At 40.1% G+C, this 19321-nt stretch overlaps 2 protein-coding genes across 3 annotated transcripts in view; both read left to right on the top strand.

The window, feature by feature from the left end:
- Positions 1-2482: 2482 nt before the first annotated feature.
- On the top strand, positions 2483-10767 carry LOC101860322 (quinone oxidoreductase PIG3; the record flags this gene model as incomplete). The annotated part of the gene is given in 7 exon segments (XM_005096568.2): positions 2483-2627; positions 3330-3465; positions 4174-4305; positions 4927-5139; positions 6208-6312; positions 7208-7296; positions 9515-10767. Coding segments are annotated over 7 exon segments (1021 nt in total), but the record flags the coding sequence as incomplete, so codon positions are not given.
- Positions 10768-14713: 3946 nt separating this feature from the next.
- LOC101859928 (protein NEDD1) overlaps positions 14714-19321 on the top strand; it is a 23803-nt gene continuing 19195 nt past the window's right edge. Inside the window, exons 1-3 of one of the 2 annotated variants that reach the window (XM_005096567.3) lie at positions 14714-15379; positions 16093-16231; positions 18772-18869. In XM_005096567.3, coding sequence (XP_005096624.1) covers positions 16114-16231; positions 18772-18869 — 216 coding nt within the window. In that variant the 5' untranslated portion in view covers positions 14714-15379; positions 16093-16113. The remainder of the gene's footprint in view (positions 15380-16092; positions 16232-18771; positions 18870-19321) is intronic. The other variant, XM_005096566.3, reaches the window with a different exon arrangement.

Below are 19321 nucleotides of genomic sequence, written 5' to 3'. Positions count from 1 at the left end.
TCTTTTTTTCAAACAATATAAAATTGTTAATATTTCAGCTGCCATGTTTCAATTCGAATTCCGTACTACACACAACACGCTGGAACAGTGACGGGTACACTACATTATGTCATACAGCACAATACCAGCACAGCAAAGACCCAGCAAAATGCTTGACAGATGCTGTGCTGTTGCTGGTCTGATGCTGGACGCACTGTGTTGGAGCTCTTAGGCATAGCCTTACAGTTTTGCGAAAATGCTACGTCACGTCGTCATTCATTGATATGATTGACAATACAGTAGCCTAGATCAACATGCAATCTTTTAAAAGCATGGTATTTGTTTGGGGAGGGGCGGGGGATGTTCAACCAATTTTTAAAGTGTCTGACAAGATGAATGCTTTCCTGCTGACAACATTCTACCTTTCTTCTCGCAATTTTTTTCTCTGTGGGCCTGAGTGTTGACACTGCTGTCGCCATGCTGTGGTATTTGTGGTGACAATATAATTTTATCAAGCCTGTGCACCGTGTGTATGATAAAAGCCAGCAGGGCAGGCATAGAATCTAATTTATTTTGAATTATCATACAGGCGTCTAGTAATGTCATGCACATGACATAATATATTATCTTATTGTGTAGACTGTGGAAGCAAAAATGTACAGAGTAAAGTAGGACAGTACACGTTCCGTCTCCCCTGCCTTGAAAAAACAAAACAACAACCAGCATGAATTAATCACCATATCAGCAGCTTTTTTGAAAGAGCGCTTCATATGACGGCTACTTCCACTTTTCTGTCCAAGTAGTAGTTTATATTTTATATATACAGTCAAACCTGCCCTGACGGCCACCTCTATAAGACAGTCACCTGCACAAACGGCCACTTTCCATTTCCCCCCTTGCGTTTTTTCTATATAGTTTAACTGTGTAAAACGGGCACCTGTTCAACGCGGCCGCGACCACCATATTTTAACACACAACCCCTATCACACTAAGCAATAATACCTGTCTTAGACGGCCACCTTTGTGACTTCATTACGTTTTGTCATAAATTGTGCATTGGCCCCTGGCGTTGTGGGCGAGCCGTCATAATTCATTCACCTGTCGTTGTTGTTAGGTAGTCCCTCCAACCGATCTTGTTGCATAGGCCCCTCCCACTGTTGACCAATAGCTACGAATTTTCAGCTGTTGGTGAGGTAAGCGTGTGATCCCTCATAACCCATAAGCCCCGCCCAGAACTCTTACACTAATCGTAAGTGAGATGAGTGGTCACTGTTTACCCAGTCTGTAACAAAGTAACAAAGGACGTCAACATGAACTTGTGATAGAAGCGTCGCTCGTTCTCCAAGTGGTGGAGACCCATGTGTTTGTTTTAACATGGCACTCGGTCTTCCTCGTCCGATACATTTCGTTTTATTGTCACCCTTGTGCAAAATCAGCAACAAATAAAAATTAAAAACAAAATACAAACCACCACCAACAACAACAAAAACAACAACAATGCGGCTATTTTCGATTGGGACCTCAGATGGGAATGGTTTGTTTTCTTCATCTCAATCAGTCCTGCCTAAGACGGCCACCTGTCTTATACGGCCACTTTTCTCCTTGACAATGGGTGGCCGTCTTACACAGGTTTGACTGTATATATGTAAGTAACAGGCTATGATCCGATAGTCTCCACTTCTAGCATGTCCAGCTGTCACCTTTAAGGTTCAAATTTTTTTCCCCCTTTCTTTCTCTTTCCTTTTGTGGATTATATTTTATGAGGCTTGATGGGTAGCCTAATGTTTGTTTAAATTTACAGCTTTCTCAAGGTGTATGTCCAATCTACTCTCTTTAATTTTCTTCTGATTTAGCCATGAACATAATCTAAAGATTAAATACAATTGACACCAAGTGGAAAAAAATGCAACAGGTTATAATAATTTATAACTTTCAGAATACCTTGTATGGTTTTGTGTTCTGAACCTATTATGTTAAGCACTGTGGTGATAATTATTCCTCTGTAAAAGAGCTAGTTAAGGAGTGCGGCCTCCTCCTACTTTTTCTTTTCTTCTTGATATGTCAGTTAGGGTTATCATATTTGATATCCGTTTGTAAATCCATTAATTTATATTATATAACTGTACTTTAGTTAATTCATTGTGTGGGTGCCAATAAGACAGCAACATATATGAGAATGCTTTAATGGAAGAATCAGGGACTTTTATTTGCATGTTTTTAAAATTGGTAGCCTGTTGTCAAAATACACACACCTGCTCTTTCCAAGCTGTTACATCATGTAATATTTATAGGATTCTGAGGAGTGTTTTATCATCTCCAATAAAAGTCGAGGAACGGCAATAGCTATTTGCTTCATTTGGCTGAGGCTCATAGAGCAGAAATAACGCTGAATAACTGTTACCGTGTTTTATTTTTAAAGCAGTCATTATTAATTATAACTGCATATATTTGTGGCTGCAGTGATCTCACGTACATCGGCACAATAATCACCTTTTCCTTTCAGCATGAGCACGATGAAAGCTGCTGCGTTCTCTCCTGGCGGAGCGGAAAATCTCTACACCTCTGATGTCGCCATACCAGAGCCAGGAGACTATGAGGTCCGCATCAGGGTGTTAGCCTCTGCGATAAACAGGGCGGACACATTGCAGGTAGATCATGTTCTTTCATTCCTTTGTTAAGATAAAATTAATGCTAACGGCTGGGGGATATTCAAGGGTGGATTTAGTGCTGTACCCAGATCGGGAAAAAGAGTTTTGTGATATTGCGCATCTCTGGAAAAGAGCTTTATACCAGCCGTAGAACAATTTGAGAGACTCAAGTAGAACAATAATGTCTTCCTTCCCATGTACTGTTCAAAGAGCATGATGCAATACTAATAGAGTACGTCTTCCAGCTTATAGGCCTATTGGTTACCGGTACTTTATTTTCTGCTGTAGCAGTCATGATTTTTATTTAGAGCATGCCATTGTAGATACTAAACTTGTCTCTTTCCTTTAACGATTATGTGGCTGGAAAACATTAAAAGAGCATAATCAAGAATATTTTAAACTTAAATAACATACAGTTTCTCTCTATTTCTTTTTGTCACTCTCATGCACACTCTGAATTCATGGGCTCATACACAAGTCGGTGACAAGTACTCCACCGAAGTACATTTTAGATACCAAACTCTCTCACCTGACCAGTGCATCCAATGAGCAACTTTTCCTCAGCCCCTCAATTTCATCCCTCCATTTAGACCCTGATATAACTTCCTCATCAGCTTGTTTCAGCATGGCAGTCTCCATAGTTGAGATATTTGTTATTTTGGTTTTTTTTAATTTTTGTTCTTTTATTATTTTTTTTCACAGAGGAAAGGTCTATACAACCCTCCTCCAGATGCTAGCCCTATCCTGGGACTAGAAGCTGCTGGGATTGTTGACAAAATTGGACCAGGATGTCCAGACAGTGTGCTTGTTGGTCAAAAAGTTATGGCCCTTTTGGCAGGTAAACCTGTTTCCTTTTAGAACCTTGTCCCGCTTTTCTTTCTTTTGACTGTGGTTTATCAAGGTTTGATTTACGGCCAATTTTTTGTGTGTAAAGGAAAGGATTGCAAGTCAGGTCTCAAAAGTTGAAAAAAAAGTCTTAACAGCAACTGTGTCATTTCTTTTCCAAAGTGATATATACCACAAGAAAGCCAACGCTTTTTATTTTAAAATCGTTCTTTAATTAATTCAGTATTCCAAGATGATGGAAAAAATGGTTCCTTTATTGAACAATGAATTTTTGTCATCTGCGCTCTTAAGTTAAGCAGCATAATTTGTAAAGGTGTGACATTACGCTTGTCTGTAGAATGCAGATAATGATCAATATTTATTACTCAACTTCTGTAGTCTGCTGTTTGTTCTTGGCTACCTGACGGAGATATATTTTTTGCTCCATTTGTTTTCTGTCGCATGTCTGGCTCTACCCATTTTTTCTATCAATCAATAACCAAAATAACTCTTTCAACAAAACCGTGTTTCACTTCTGTTTAAGAACTTAAAAAGAGAGCATATTTTCAACCATGACATGAAAAACCATGTTTTCAATGCTTTTATTCTGAATCGCACAGAATTATCAAATACCTTAGACCATTGCCCTTAAGCGTATCATTATTTGTAAGAAGTGAATCTTGTTCAAATCATTTTCTTGTTGTTTGTTTTTTCTCTTCAGGGGGAGGTAATGCCGAGTATGTTACCTGCAGATATGAGCAAATTATGCCAATTCCCAAGGGCCTCTCCATGATTCAAGCAGCTGCTATTCCTGAGGTTTGGCTCACTGCCTTTCAGCTGCTTTATTTTGTTGGTATGTTTGTTCGTCACTTCCTGCTCAGTACACACGAGCCCTGTGTTATAGCGAATATATGCACTTTGCTATCAAGTTATAGCCATTTTGATCTGACCTGATAGTGACTAGGCAGATAACAGTAGTCTTAATAGATAGAATTTGTATCTATAGTGCAAATTCCCGCTCAACAGCAAACTGTATGCACTTTACAATCTATATTATATAATATTATTAATGGCTAGTAAGCTTTCCATATGTTGTTTCCTTGATTGGCTGTTTTGATGAATTTGAATGCAGAAGATAAAATGAATACAGCAGTGCCTTCACTTTTGAAAACTATTTGTTATTCAACCTTGTGCTCTTTGCTTTCCCCATTCATTTGTCAATGTTGCTTCTTCAAAGACAAACAGAAAAGATCATTGACTAATGAAAGGCTCTCTCTCTCTCTCTCTGTGACAGGTAAACATGGGTGGTTGACGGGTGCTCTGATGGTGTGGTTTGCTCCTTCTTTCCTATCAAACATCTATCATCCTTATCACTCCTCCTTCCTTTTAGTGTTTGTTACCCTCTTGTAACACCTCTAATCTTCGGCACCTATATGACTTTATTGAGCTGCTCTAACTAAAACTAAACTGACAGGTAAACTGAGGAAAGAGGACACGGTGTTGATTCACGCGGGAGGAAGTGGCGTGGGAACGGCGGCCGTCCAGTTGGTCACTCAGGCGGGGGCCACAGCTATCGTGACTGCCGGGAGCCAGAAGAAAATCGACTTTGCCAAGTCTCTGGGTGCCAAGCATGGCTTCAACTACAAGGAGGGCAGCTTCAAGGACAAAGTCTTGCAGGCGACCGATGGTAATTTTGTAGGAGACAGGCCTTTTTTGTGTGTGTTTTTTTGGGGAAGTGTCTTACGGCACTCACAACTGCCTATGGTCATATGAGCGCGGGGGACACAGTAAACTTTTTCAGTTGGTTGGAAATTTTGCATTTTTCCCAGGTGGCGGCTGAAGCCTACTCTTATCGATTTTAGACAACCATGGGATCTTTGACATAGGCAACTTGCACACGAGACCTCAGAGATTTTTCGCCATTGTCCTAGAAGGCTAGGTGTAGCTCTTTCCTACCGGAAGATCAGGGGTGTGGCTGAAAGACAGCAGTAAAAAGGAGCCAAGGAGTAGCAGTAAAAAGGCTGCAGAAAGAGTCAGGAACCCAGAGGAGGGGGAAATGGAGGTGAGGTGGTAGGGGCAGAAAGAGGAGACGTAAACAGACGACAGAATATTGCTAGAGAACAGGAAAGAAGAAGAAAAGAGACAGGCTGTATTATAATAATAATAATAATAATAAATAGCATTTCTATAGCGCAAATCCCCGCTCAACAGCAAGCTCTATGAGCTTCACAATCTATACTACTACCCCAGCAGACCTAAGAGCGTTTTGAAACAACCTCAACTTACAGTGCAAGTGGCCATTTATAGGTGCTAAAACACTAAAATACTGATAAGATCTTTCACTCTCATTGAGATAAATCAAACAAGGAACCATCTGCTGTAAGCCTGCCCGATGCTTTAGTAGGTCGCTTAACCCTATCCGTAGGTCGTGTTTTACTATTGTATCCATACGACGTCTTCCCCTCCCTTCCTCCCTTGCTTTCCCCCCTCCCTTTCTCCCCCCCCCCCTCTTTTTCTCTCTCTCATTCACACACGCACACAAACACACACACAAACACACACACACACACACACACACACACACTCTGTATCTTCCTGTCTCCCCTCCCTGCCTCTCTCCACCCCCCCCCCCCCTTCCCTCCCTATCTCTCTCTCCCCCTTTCCTTCTCCCTCTTCTTTGCCCTCCTCCCTCCCCCCCCCTTCCTCCTTCTTTCTCCTATTGACTGCCTGTATATTTTTCAAAATACTTTTCCAGGTAAGGGTGTGGATCTGATTTTGGACTGTGTTTTTGGATCCATGTATGATGATGACGCTCAGCTGATCAAACTAGATGGCAGATGGGTTGTCTATGGATTTTTAGGTAACTTACAGATCTCATTTTTCAATTGTCGGGTACTGGTATCTCTAGCTGTGACCCGTTCATCTTTTATTTCATTGTGACTTGATGATGACCATGATTCAGGTTGTGATAGTGATGATGTGTATTTTATATTTATATATATATATATATATATATATATATATATATATATATATATATATATATATATATACGGTCCACTACGTATAAGTTGATGTCACCAGGGGAATGAAAAACAGATTAACTCATTCGAAGTTCAACTGAACCTTTGGAAACTGTAAAGAAGACATGTATATATTTTGTACCTAAAAGAAGTGCGTAGCGAAAGTCGTTCATAATGGAAACATTTCCAAGTCCCACAATTTTCTCTTTGTATATATATGTTAGACTGCATTTATAATTTCCTGATTCACGTATGGACTACAATTTTCTGTGTCTGTGGAACAGATAGAAAAGACATGACAAAGTCAGTGATGTGAGAACAAGTACTCACACTTGAAATGTGTATAAGAACCGAATTATAAAAATCTAATTATTGTTCCAACTAACGTTATCCGGTATGTTAACACTGCTAGGTGTGCAATCTGTATACCTCTAAATGAATTTGTTTTAAATTGTTGAGACAACATGACTCTGGTTTTCTTCTTCTGCTCCTGTTGATTTGTTATGATCCATTTTGACACCTTTGACAGATAACAAAAAATCTCCTCCCCTCTTCTCGGCTCTCTGTTTTACTCAGTGTATCCTGCAGCTCCAAGGCTGTCCATTCTCAGATGTTATCCTCCCATCTCTTCTTCTTTCTGCCTCTCCTCATTCATCCTCCCTGCACTATGCTTGGTAGAATAGTTGTAGCAAGGCCTGATCTTTACTCTAATTATTTTTTCATCTTCTGCAGGAGGATCGCAGAAAGAAGCAAACTTCAATATGCTGTTGAGGAAACGTGTTCAGCTACTTTTCTCTAATCTCCGGTTTCGATCAGTTGAGGTATGCATGTGTTCCCTCTTTTTTTTCCCCAAAGGAAATTTGTTCAAGTGGTTTTTGTATTTTCACTGGAATATTGTGCCAAGGATTTTCACTGAATTTTGGCTGTGGTCGAAACAGTCAACTTGTAAATTTTGACTATGTGGTATGATGATTCTGTTTTAGCATGTTTTGATATTTGATGAAGATATACTGACTTTCAATGGGTAAGATCATATCTATAATCAGGGCCAGGGGGTAGTTAATGCCCTACTGAATACTAGAGAACTGCAGCACGCCTGCCTTCACTTATCACTACATTGGAGAGAAGGGCGAGAGCCCAGCTGTTACTGGATTGATAACAACAGCAATAACACGTGGGAGTAGATTATTTCCCAGCATTGCTCTCTTCAAGACCGGCAGTGAGAATATATAATATATTTGTGTGTAAGTGTGCCTCTGAGCATGGCTATTCTGCAATTTTCTGTAAATGTAATCTACATTTTCCTTTCTTTGGGTTTGGTTTGCTCATTTATGGGGATAATTTTTTTCAAAATTGAAAAGACTTTAACCTCAGTAATGAATATATTCTATGTACTTTACCCCCCCCCCAAAAAAAGCAGCACCCTTCAGATTAATAGTCAGTAGCGTGTTTTGTTGTCAATCTAGCAGTAGCAGCATTTGAGCTTCTGCCCTCTAGCTCAGTTCCACGGTGAAGGTTTCAGTAAGTTATTTATATCTTGTACAGTGTGGGAGGGAAGGAAGTCGTTGTGGAGACTTGACTGTTGAGTTAAAAATGTTGTACTGTTGAGTGGCATAATGAGTTGTGTGTACTTTCCACATTAAGCTTAGACCACAAGAGGGACAAGTATGACTTGACTGTAGTGTGTCCTCCAGGGAATTTCAGGCTCCAAACCTTCACAAGAAGGCTGATTAGATATATACCACTGTAGAATTCATCAATGGTTGATGTTTTACGGACATAACAAAAACGAAGGTTTACTTTTGTGGTTTCTCGACTTTACAAAAATGGGTGGTTGGCGGGTGCTCTGGTGTGGTTTGCTCCTTCTTTCCTATCAAACATCTATCGTCCTGATCTCTCCTCCTTTTTTTTTGTGTTTGTTACTCTCTTGTAACTCCTCTAATCTTCGGCACTTATATAACCTTATGCAGTTGCGAGCGCCGTAAAACCTCTACTGAAACAAACAGGGAAGTAAGTCGTTGCTGGAGACGTGACTACTGAATTAACTCTTTATCTCCGAGGGGGGTAAACCCACAATGTCGGGGCCCTTTTTTGTGCTAAATCTAAAAAATGACAAAAACGTCATTTAATGGGTCAGTAAATCGAAACTAGCAAACCTATTTTGATAGTTTTTCACTTCATCCAATGAATGAACTTACGGTATAAGAGACCTGTTTTCGGCTATTGCCAAAAAGTAATTTGATGTCGAAGTCGTCTTAAAGGAATGTGCTCGAGCTGCTGTCAGCGGCTCACCGACAGACTGGTTCCGACTGGGAGCCGCTGGGAGTGGCTTGCCGGAGATAAAGAGTTTAAAATGTTGTACTTTTGATTGGCACAAATAAGTTGTGTGTATTTTCCTCATTAAGCTTAGAGCACAAGTCCTCCAGGGAATTCAGGCTCCATACCTTCACAAGAAGGCTGATTAGATGTGTACCATTGTAGAATTCATCAATGGTTGATTGTTTATGGACTTAATTAACAAAAACGAATGTTTACTATTGTGGTTTCTCGACTCAACAAAAATTGGTTGTTGGCGGATGCTCTGGTGTGGTTTGCTCCTTCTTTCCTATCAAACATCTATCGTCCTAATCTCTCCTCCTTTTTTGTATTTTGTTACTCTCTTGTAACTCCTCTAATCTTCGACACTTATATGACCTTATTGTGTTGCAAGTGCCGTAAAACTCTTACTAAAACTAAAAAGCTTAACAAAAATGGAATGTTTTCTATTGTGGTATCTCCTTTGTGATCCCTCAATATATGTAAGATACACACGGATAGTCTAGCACAACAATCGTTCACTGAAAACAGCAACCACCATGTTGGATGTTTATAACACTACTGAATCATAACTTTAATTGCTCATCCTGAAGAGTACAAAATTAATGCATTCAAACAAGGAGACATAAGTACAGCAATTAACGATAGTGAACCAAATACAGTTATTGCTCATGTAACAGGTATTACAGAGATATATTACATCCTTTATTTATATCTCTGCAGTACAAGAAACAACTAGTCCAGGAGTTTTCCAACCTGTCTACCCCGTTGTTTGAGAGTGGAGCCTTCAAGCCTATTGTGGACACCGTGCTTCCATTGTCGGAGATCTCACAGGCTCACAAGTTGATGGAAAGCAATACAAATATGGGGAAAATTGTTCTCAAAGTCAGCGATGAAACTTCTGCTGGGAAGGACGAGTTGTAAAGATGCGTTGTGTACTTTGTTATCACTGTTACTCCAGACTGAACCCTGAAATATATAAATAAGGGTTCCCCAAGTTATATATATATATTTAATAAATATATTATACAACAGATACGTTCCATGGTACATGTATAACTGAACTCTCATGTTCCTTCCTTGTTGATGTATGGATGCTTTTCATCGGTGATCTCAACCTTGTCATGGTATAGGCCTACTTTGTTTTCATGTGAGGCTAAGTGTAAGAGTTGTGCAGCAGGTCTTGATGTTATGTTTGACTGGGAATAGTCCTCCCATTTAGATAATGTCCTGTGTTCTTCGCTTGTTTCTAGCTGTGATTTCGGAGTCCTGGAATGGTAGAATGTTTGTCCTGGTTTTATGTTCAGAGGATTTGCTTTCTGACCACTTCGGAGCATTGATAATACAGGGTTCCCATTGGGGGATGCGGTCGGGACGGGGCGACTTGCTAGCCAGATTGAGGGCGCAAAGCGGCTATTGTGGCACATGCCGATTGCGCCCAACTCGCCGACTCAAAAACAGACACGATTGTTTTCAAGTGACGAGTGGGACGATCGCCCCCGATCCCATCCGCAATGGGCTCCCCGTATTAAGGTTAACTTCTATACATAGTGTGCCTGCTGACTTCCACTTTTTTTTTGTTGAGAGATGCTGATGCAGCAGGAGAACTGGATTCATTACGCATCAGATCTGGACTTTGTGGTCAGTTTCTGTGCATCAGACAATGTGATTTGTTACTTTGCAGGACCAACTGATATTGATGAGTATTAGTATCAGTGTAATGAATGGAAGTGCAGCCTACTTGGTTCATGGAAGTGCTTGGTTTTTTGTTTATAATTGTTTATTTGTAAGTTGAAATTTGTTATTGATAGAACACTTCTGCTCAATACGTCAATTCACCCTTCCCCCCTTTTTGGGGGGGGTTTATTTTCTTTCATTTGTTTTTGTAGCTCTGAAACGAACTGTCACTTATCTCTCAACATGTGCCTATGAAATAAGTGTAATATTGTTGAAAATAAAGATATCAAGAAGTTCCATCAATGTTGTGCGGCTTGTTCTTCCTCCAAGTACATATGTGTCTTAAATTACTTTGAGTTTCAGACATTGCTTATTCATATAATGAGTACAAATATTCCCATTTCTTGTCAAAGAATCTGTCGGGGCTCTTTTGGCCTTGAGGTTAAGGTGTTCCTCTCTCGTTCAATAGGTCCCGGGTTTGAATCTGGATAGTGACGGAACTCCTTTCACCTCTTTTCCTGCTCTCTAGCAATGTTCTGTAGTCTACTTTCATCTCCACTTTCTGCCCCCACCCCCTCACCTCCTTTGCCCCTGACTTTTTCTGCATCCTTGCTACTGCTATGCCTTGGCTCTTTCCTACTGCTGTCTTTCAGCCACACCCTTGATCTTATGGTAGGAAAGATCTACACCTAGCCTTCTCGGACAAGAGCGAAAAATCTCGGAGGTCCTATGTGCAAGTTGTGCACGTTAAAGATCCCTTGGTGATCAAAATCGGTAACAGTAGACTTCAGCCACCACCCAGGCAAAATTCAAAATGTCCTACCAACCAAAAATGTTTAATGTGTCTTGTGTGCTCATATGATCTTATCCAGTAGCAAGCACTGTAAAACACTTACCAAAAAAATAAAAATCTGTTACATTTTCTTCTAATTTCCACCCCAGTCAACAACTAGATCTATTACACACTGTGGTGTTCACTGGCCACATCTGTAGTCCATGCGTATAGTGCCTGTCTTGGAATGTTGTTGATACAACCACCCATGTGACCCCTGATAAGTAGAATCGCTTTGTTGACCTCTGTTGTTACTATTCCACATTCTCCAAACATTTGTTGAATAAAAGTCTACAGCCAGTTTTTGTATGGTCTGTCGTCTTTGCCTGGGTATTGTTACTGGTGATTTGAGGGCGTCACTGGTACATCCTACTTCTTTTCTCCGTGTTCAATCTCTAGGGACAGTGTTAAGTATCAAAGGAAGACCAGCATAGGCATCGCCTTACCTGATACAGTGGAAACCATATATAACAGGCCTGGTAATAACAGAGATCCTGGTCTTAACAGGGATTTAAAAATCCCCGTTTTTTCCTACTCTTTGTCGCTTTAAAAAGTTATCGACAATAACAGGGCCTCATTGGAGCTCAATCGGTTATAGCAGGGACAAAGGCTTGTTAATAATGTGTAAAAAGTTAGAGAGTAACGTAGTGATGGAGCAAGCCAACGAAAGCCACGCCACTGCAAGCACATGCAGCTGGTGAAACGAGAGATGGCTGCGGTGTGCTGCAGACTTCGATCTAGCCCTAAGCCTAGCTACACGCACGCGTAATGTATCATGCGCAGGCCTGCGACATGGCCATGAGAGAGGGCTGCTGTATACGTGTGGCAAGGGAAACAACCCATGAATAGATTTACAGCTGGATTAGTCCATAAATGCTTACTTCCCTTGCATTTCTGATTTAACAGGGATCTGTATATTATATATTAACAGGGCTTTTTCTGTGGTCTCACCATCCCTGTTATATCAGGTTTCCACTGTACAATGAAAGATGCAGTGGTAGTTTTCATAAATGGAGAGCCTTTGAGGGAAGTCACATGCCTTTACGGCATTGCTCACATACCCTTCAACACAACGTGAAGAAAGCTCTTCAGGGTGATTTATCGTGCCCAAACTATCGTCACAGTCAAGAACAGGAGTCTGAATTGGCGCAGTACATATTGAAACGTGGCAAACTATTCTATAGTTTGACAACTGCTAACTGCAGAAAACTCGTCTATGAAGTCGTTGTTGCAAATCACCTAAGACCTCTCGTACCATCTTCGTGGGATGATGCAAAATGTGCCGAAAGGAGTGGCAGATGGTTTTTCTTTGAAGACATCTGCAACTCAGTTTGCGACAACAGAGGCTTCCTCATTCGCAAGAGCCACAGCTTTCAACAGACATTATGTGGGAACATTTTTCAACTTGCTGCAGTCCCTTTCTAGATAGTGACCTGGGTGTCTCTGTGGCTCAGATATTTAATCTTGACCAAACAGGAATCACAACAGTTCACAAAGTCCCAAAGATCATGGGACCTCGTGGTACTAAGCAGTTGGGCCAGATGACATCAGCGGGGCGCGGCGTGGTATGTGAGTTCCTAACAAAAACCACCCAGTTTTATTATGTTGGGGTTGTTGTCAAAAAAAGAGACGAAGATGATGATGGGGTTGATTTTTTCAGAAGGACAAAAAGAGTCTACACTTTGTAAAACCAGCAGTGGAAGACATTTTCCTAGGCTATATTGACTTCATCAGAGCCATTTTACTCCCACCAACATTCAGAATTCAGAGGCACTATTGTAAGAACCACAGAGGCTTCATCTGTTTCCAGGTTGACTTTGGACACTTTGGTGGTCGTTAATTTGCGTTAAAATTCCATATTTGTGTTGTTGTGAGGAGTGTATTGTTTTGGGGATTTTTTGTTTGTTCAGGTTTCGGTAGCCCTGGTAACAGATATTACCTGTGCCTGTGGCCCACTTCTCCGGGGGGGGGGGGGGGGGGGGGGGGGGGGGCATTTCTCCGCACCTATGGCCCAGTTAAAATTCTCACCACTTGCATATGTTGACTTCAGCACCCTATAAAACCATTTTCATTCCATCTCAGTTGCACTGCTTATAACTGTTTTTTAAACACACATATGTTGTTTGGACTGAATATAAGGCATTTTGTCCTTTACTTTGTTATTTCATTTTTGAGTTATTAAGGTTGTTGTTTTTTTTTCAAAAATCCTCCCACGGTGGCCATACTTCTCCCCACTCTTCCCTTCCCGCAAAAAGTACAAAACGGGCTCTTGCCTCCTCCCTCTCTCTCTCTCTCTCTCTCTCTCTCTCTCTCTCTCTCTCTCTCTCTCTCTCTCTCTCTCTCTCTTCTCTCTCTCTCTCTCTCTCTCTCTCTCTCTCTCTCTCTCTCCCTCTCTCTCTCTTATTATTATGGTTATGGTTATGATTGTTAAAATCATTATTGCCCCAGTCCTAGATCTACACCATGTTGGTAGGCAGAGAAGACTGTAGGCAACACAGCCGCTCGCAGTACAATTTTATGTAGCCTACCTGTACGAGCTCAATCAAAGGTCTACAATTATTATCTGGCTACCCAAGCTTTAGAACCCTTGCACTTGCACCCAATTATAATAATGATCTCTCTCTCTCTCTCTCTCTCTCTCTCTCTCTCTCTCTCTCTCTCTCTCTCTCTCTCTCTCTCTCTCTCTCTCTCTCTCTCTCTCTCTTCCATAATATTGTTAAATTATTGCTCTACATTTTGTTGAACTGTTGAACAGTGCCATGAAAACTGGTTGCTGACTTTTTTTCTAGCTACTCCCCGACTCCATACCCCCCCCCCCCCCCCCCTTTCATTTTCTAAAGAGGATGCTGGATAATTACGGTGAGGTGAGGACGACCCTGGTTCGAATTCCCAGCGGGACTGAACCAAAGTTGTTTTAGGGAGTTTTTAAAACTCATTGCACTGCACAGTAGTTTTTGTGCGGGGCATGTTACACGTATCAAAGGAGGCTACAGTAAGCTCCTTGCACGTAAATATATCTCGTACACCTCCATTTCGCCGTAATCTCGGCCCAAAGCGCACATCTCTCTCTCTCTCTCTCTCTCTCTCTCTCTCTCTCTCTCTCTCTCTCTCTCTCTCTGGGCGCGCACGCTTTGTACCGGCGTCTGTGGGTAGCCAAGCGGTGAGACTCACGCAGGTGGAGAACCGAGTTCGAGTCCTCACTGGGGAAAAACATTTTTATCGAGTATTTCGGTCTTTCAGCTGGGATTCGATGTATACCTCTCAGCGAAAGATCTGAATTGTGTCGATTAAGGCGTAAAACACCTATTAAAAAAACCCCCAAAACAACTATTAAAAAAACCCCACACGCTTTGCAGCAGAATCTTTACAGACAGCTAGGCCTAAGACCGGTACTCAAGGCAGGGTGCGACCAAGGATGTCATAGTATAGCAGGCTACAAATCTATACATGTACACGGACGAAGGGCTCGAACTTCATTAGGCCTACGTGTATCTTCTTCTTGGATATTTTATTTTCGCCCACTAGCATTTACAAGATAGGCCAAGATCTAAATATAACTAAATCCTGTCCAACTTGGCATTTAAAATGTACCTATCCTGGATGATTAAAAACATTACGTTGGCTAAATGAGTAATCAAATAGCTTTTTTTGAAATTCATCTGCTTTTTGAAAGAAAGTCCTGGATCTAGATGGGAGACTAAGTTCAAAGATTAAAAACTTACATATTGTTATATCATATGCAAACTTCTAAACTGAGAATAGTTTGAAAATACAATAATAATGGAAGTAATAATTAGCTTAAATTGTGAGTCGAATCTTTTTATCATAGATTTTTAACCAGTTAAACCAAGGGAAATAACTCATCACATTGTTTTGCTCCCTGATTGTGAATCTGTGGGCGCGGATTAGACTTCTTTGCTTCAGCAAGCTACAGCACAGGACACACTGATCATCAACACATTACAAGGACACTGAACAACGATTTCATCGTAGTACACTGGTTTCCTTATTTGAACATGCAGTACCAGCACCCAAAGCATGTTTTAACTTACGCATAGAGTAAAGAACACTGAGAAAAGGTGAGAGTGGCTGGTGAGGGCTCACCACATTGTGACTGATTGTTGTTATTGTTTGTTCGGAAGGACTTCCGAAACGAGCGACCACATCAACAAATACAATAAAGAAGGACCTAACCCAAACCCTAATCCTAACCCTACCCGACCCCTGTCCCTCTATTCTACTCTGTCTCATAGTGGTCGCTTGTTACAGCTACGAGTACGAGTCCTCCCATATTTGTTCTGTTGCTCATTGTTATTGAATTGTTTTAAAATGTTGCTCAATGTTGTGTGGACCAGTGTGGACTGGACTGTCACCTGAAGAATAAAAAAAGTAGTGGCTGGTAGCCTGCTGCCTGGATTCCAAGCAGTGTCAATCTTCTGGAAGTAACAAGAAGCTGTGTAACGTGGAAATAGTCTGCTGAATTTCCAGATTTCCAGGATGCCCAGCAAAGTCATAAAGTCGTAAATTCGGCACACTGGCCGTAAAGATCGTAAATGGTAGTAAATTTGCATTGAAGGTAGTAAAAATTTGGTAAACGGTCGTAAATTAGTCTGCATACTGAGTGATGAAGCCAGCAAGCCTTTTCAGTGAATCCTAGCCGCCGTACATGACTCCGTTTTTGCCAGTCGCTATTGTGATGTAATATTCGTTCAGAAGAAGCAGAGATTTTTTAAACTATACCATTTTTATAGAGATGAATTTTGTACCATGCATAAATTAATTGTTATTTCAGGGAATACTGATTGTTGCAATCATGTATCTGGCTTCCTCTGGAGTTGGGGTGAAGATATGGGACATTGGAACATCAACCCTGAAGGAAGAGTTCACTCCTTTCGATGGCTGTGTTAGTGATATGTCTTGGAGTCACAATGGTATGTATAGGCTACTTGTTTATGAATCTGAGAACTGCTTTTAGTCTTTGACTGTTTTGTTATTTCTTGTTTTTTCAAATATTTGACCAGGCATAGTATGATAGTTCCATTAGGGAGAAATTTTTTAATAACCACTAAGAAACAGAGTGTAGAGGATTAGGGTTAAGGCTAGGGTTACGGTTCTAAGGTGTTCTCTTCTTTATTGTGTTTGTTGGGGTGGTCCTTCCCCTCATTATAACAATTTGTTAAACATTCTAGAACCCTGATGCTTCACATGACATTCGTGAAATCATAAGACCGAGGTTACAGCTTTCATCCTTTAAAATTTTACGTCTATAATTTCTGTTCTAATTTTTTCTCCCAAGTCTTGCTTGATTATGTTACATTATGAGGGACTTTAAAGTAAACATATATTTTGCTAAAAAGGGCTCTGTACGAATGAAGTTAAAAATACCTTCGGGAAATTTTATAATAGTACTTAAACTTTATCTAAAGGCCTTGTTTCCTTCCATTATATATTTGAGCCATTGCCAAAACGTGGGGAAAAACACACACATCTCACAATAGTGTGCATAAAATGTGATTCATTAGTATTTATTCCTCCAAAACGTATACACATGTCAAATATAGGATGTAGAACCTGCATTAGCAGTTTCAGACCCTATGTCAGCTTTATAATCTTGAGTTTGTAAATTTTGTGCCAAAAATGTCCGTTTTTTAGTGATTCCTGGAGTGTCATTTTGAGCACACCAATGCAAACTTCCAAGAATGTCAAAAATTTAGTATTTTTGGGTGTTTTTTTTTAACCTGTGCTTTGATTCTATGCTATTTGTGATCGAGAAAGGTTCACTTGCTCAAGAAATCGGTTTATTTGTTTGCAAATAAACGAATAATTCGGATCACTTGTGCGTCAGGGCTGTCGTCACGGACTAGGTGTTTCAGAAAACACCATTATTTTTCAGTAGAATCACCACAGCTGGTTAAATCTTTTTGCTTTTCGTCGTTTATTCAATAGTTCAAAAGCCGCGATGCGCGAAAGGAACATCGGGTTCCTAGATCTACGATTTCGGTCGGCTGTTTAACATTCGCCGTTAATGGCGTCACTTTGCGACGTACCGGAAGTCCGAATTTTAGCCTACTTTTGTTTTGAACGGATCATCAACAGTGCCCGGATATAATTGTTTTCTTGAGTGACTTCCCCTTACCCACTTCCCCAGAACAGCGGGAGCAACGGGGTAAAGAGAAAAACGAAAGTAGTCATTGCCGTCACCCTCCGGTTACGCACAAGAATCTTGCGTTGAATGTGACGTACTGGGCTGTTTTGCGTGTTTTTAGGCTACTCTATTGAATATTTTAGTGAAATTGTGGTGTTTACATTGGATTCCTGGAACAAGAGTGTGATGTGTGAACAAACTTCGAGAGATGGATCATTTCTGTGGTTATAGATTTAGCTTTTGTGCTTAGTGATGACGTTTGGGGTGTCGTCATGCAGCCGTACAAGACTGACCGACGTACTAGAAATTACATTGTCCTAAGAGCAAACATTATTTAAGTCATGTGTGCTCTTTTTACTCAAACAAATAGACAAACATGTCCTTGTTTATCTGTCTAACTCAAAAGTACACATTTGTTCTTTGTTGGCATGATATGCCTTTTTCCAATACATTGTGTCATTGTGTCATCATTGTTATGTACAAGTAATATTTTTCATAATTGCTAATATCAATAAGTTTTCAACATATATTTCATACATGCCAGATTCATTTAGAAACAAAATACGCCTTTATTGATCTGTGTGATCTCATAGTGCAAATTTGTTCTTTGTAGGCATGATTTTACTTTTTCCCAGTATGTTTTGTCATCACTGTTATGTACGAGTACTCTTTGTCATAATTAGCAACGTAATTGTGATTGTCTACTGTCTTTGATATGACCTGGTATCTATTTCAAAGCAAAAGAAACCTCTCTTGGGTTTTTTTTATTCTTAAAGTGCGCTTTTCTCTCTGGAGACAAGACTTTTGTCTTTTCCTGTACATTGTGTCATCATTGTTATGTACAAGTCATGTTTTTCATCACTGTTATGTACAGGTCAGCTCAATTGATTTTGTGCTTTTGCCTCATTTTAGTTTAAACATTGTTTTACACTTGTGTTTTTCTGGTACTGAGGCTTTGATAACTGTATTTGTACAGCCTTTCACTATTGTGATGTGTTGTTAATGATAATGTCCAATGTGTATCCTTTCTTGTACATAACCATGATGACATGTTCTGTGCACTGCGACATTGTTACAAAGCTCACGTTTTGGCAATTGCTCATTAACAAAATTAGTTATTTTGAATGTCATTACTGAGTTTCATTTTTCAATACTGACCATTATTATCACACTATTGAAAAGGTATTATAATGTTATAATGTTGTAATTGTAAAAATTGTCTTCAAAAGTGTATTACCTTTCCAACAACAGAGTCACAATTTTAATGTCAGTTTTTATTGTTATTGGCATTGGAGGCTTTGAAATAATGAGTCTTTTTTTCTGCAGGGAAACTGATTGCGGCATGTAGTAGCACAAACAACACTGTTCATCTGGGCTTGACAAAGTCGGGCCTGTCCGTCCCTTCAGAATCATTTTCATTACCCGTGAGTTGAAATTATTTAGTATATGAGCTTTTGCCAAAAGGTGGGGGTGTTTGCTTAAGGACTTTTTAAATCAACCACTACTCATGGTAAAATATGTTTTCTTCTGAAAACTTTATGTATATGGCAAGGAAATAAGTTGGTCAAGCTGCATGAGCAAGTAGATTGATGCGTGCATCTTATATCTCTTCATAGAAAGATAATAGTACTAAAAATAGGTCATTTTTTACTCATCCTGAGTGCACACGTAATTGTATTTTAAATACAGAATATTGTTAATCTTAAACTATCAAACAGAAGTGCATTCAAACATTGAAAATAGTTTGTATACACCATCATAACAGCGTGTGTCCATTAAAAGGTTGTTTTTTTTTATATTAATGATGTTATTGCTGAGAGTAAAATTTATAAGTTCGTTCATAACTCGTGTCATAATTACATCATCAGACTTTCCA

This window comes from Aplysia californica, unplaced genomic scaffold (genome assembly GCF_000002075.1).
Source record: "Aplysia californica isolate F4 #8 unplaced genomic scaffold, AplCal3.0 scaffold00132, whole genome shotgun sequence".
In the NCBI taxonomy this organism is placed as follows: Eukaryota; Metazoa; Mollusca; class Gastropoda; order Aplysiida; family Aplysiidae; genus Aplysia; species Aplysia californica.
This window is presented reverse-complemented; position numbering and strand designations above follow the sequence as displayed.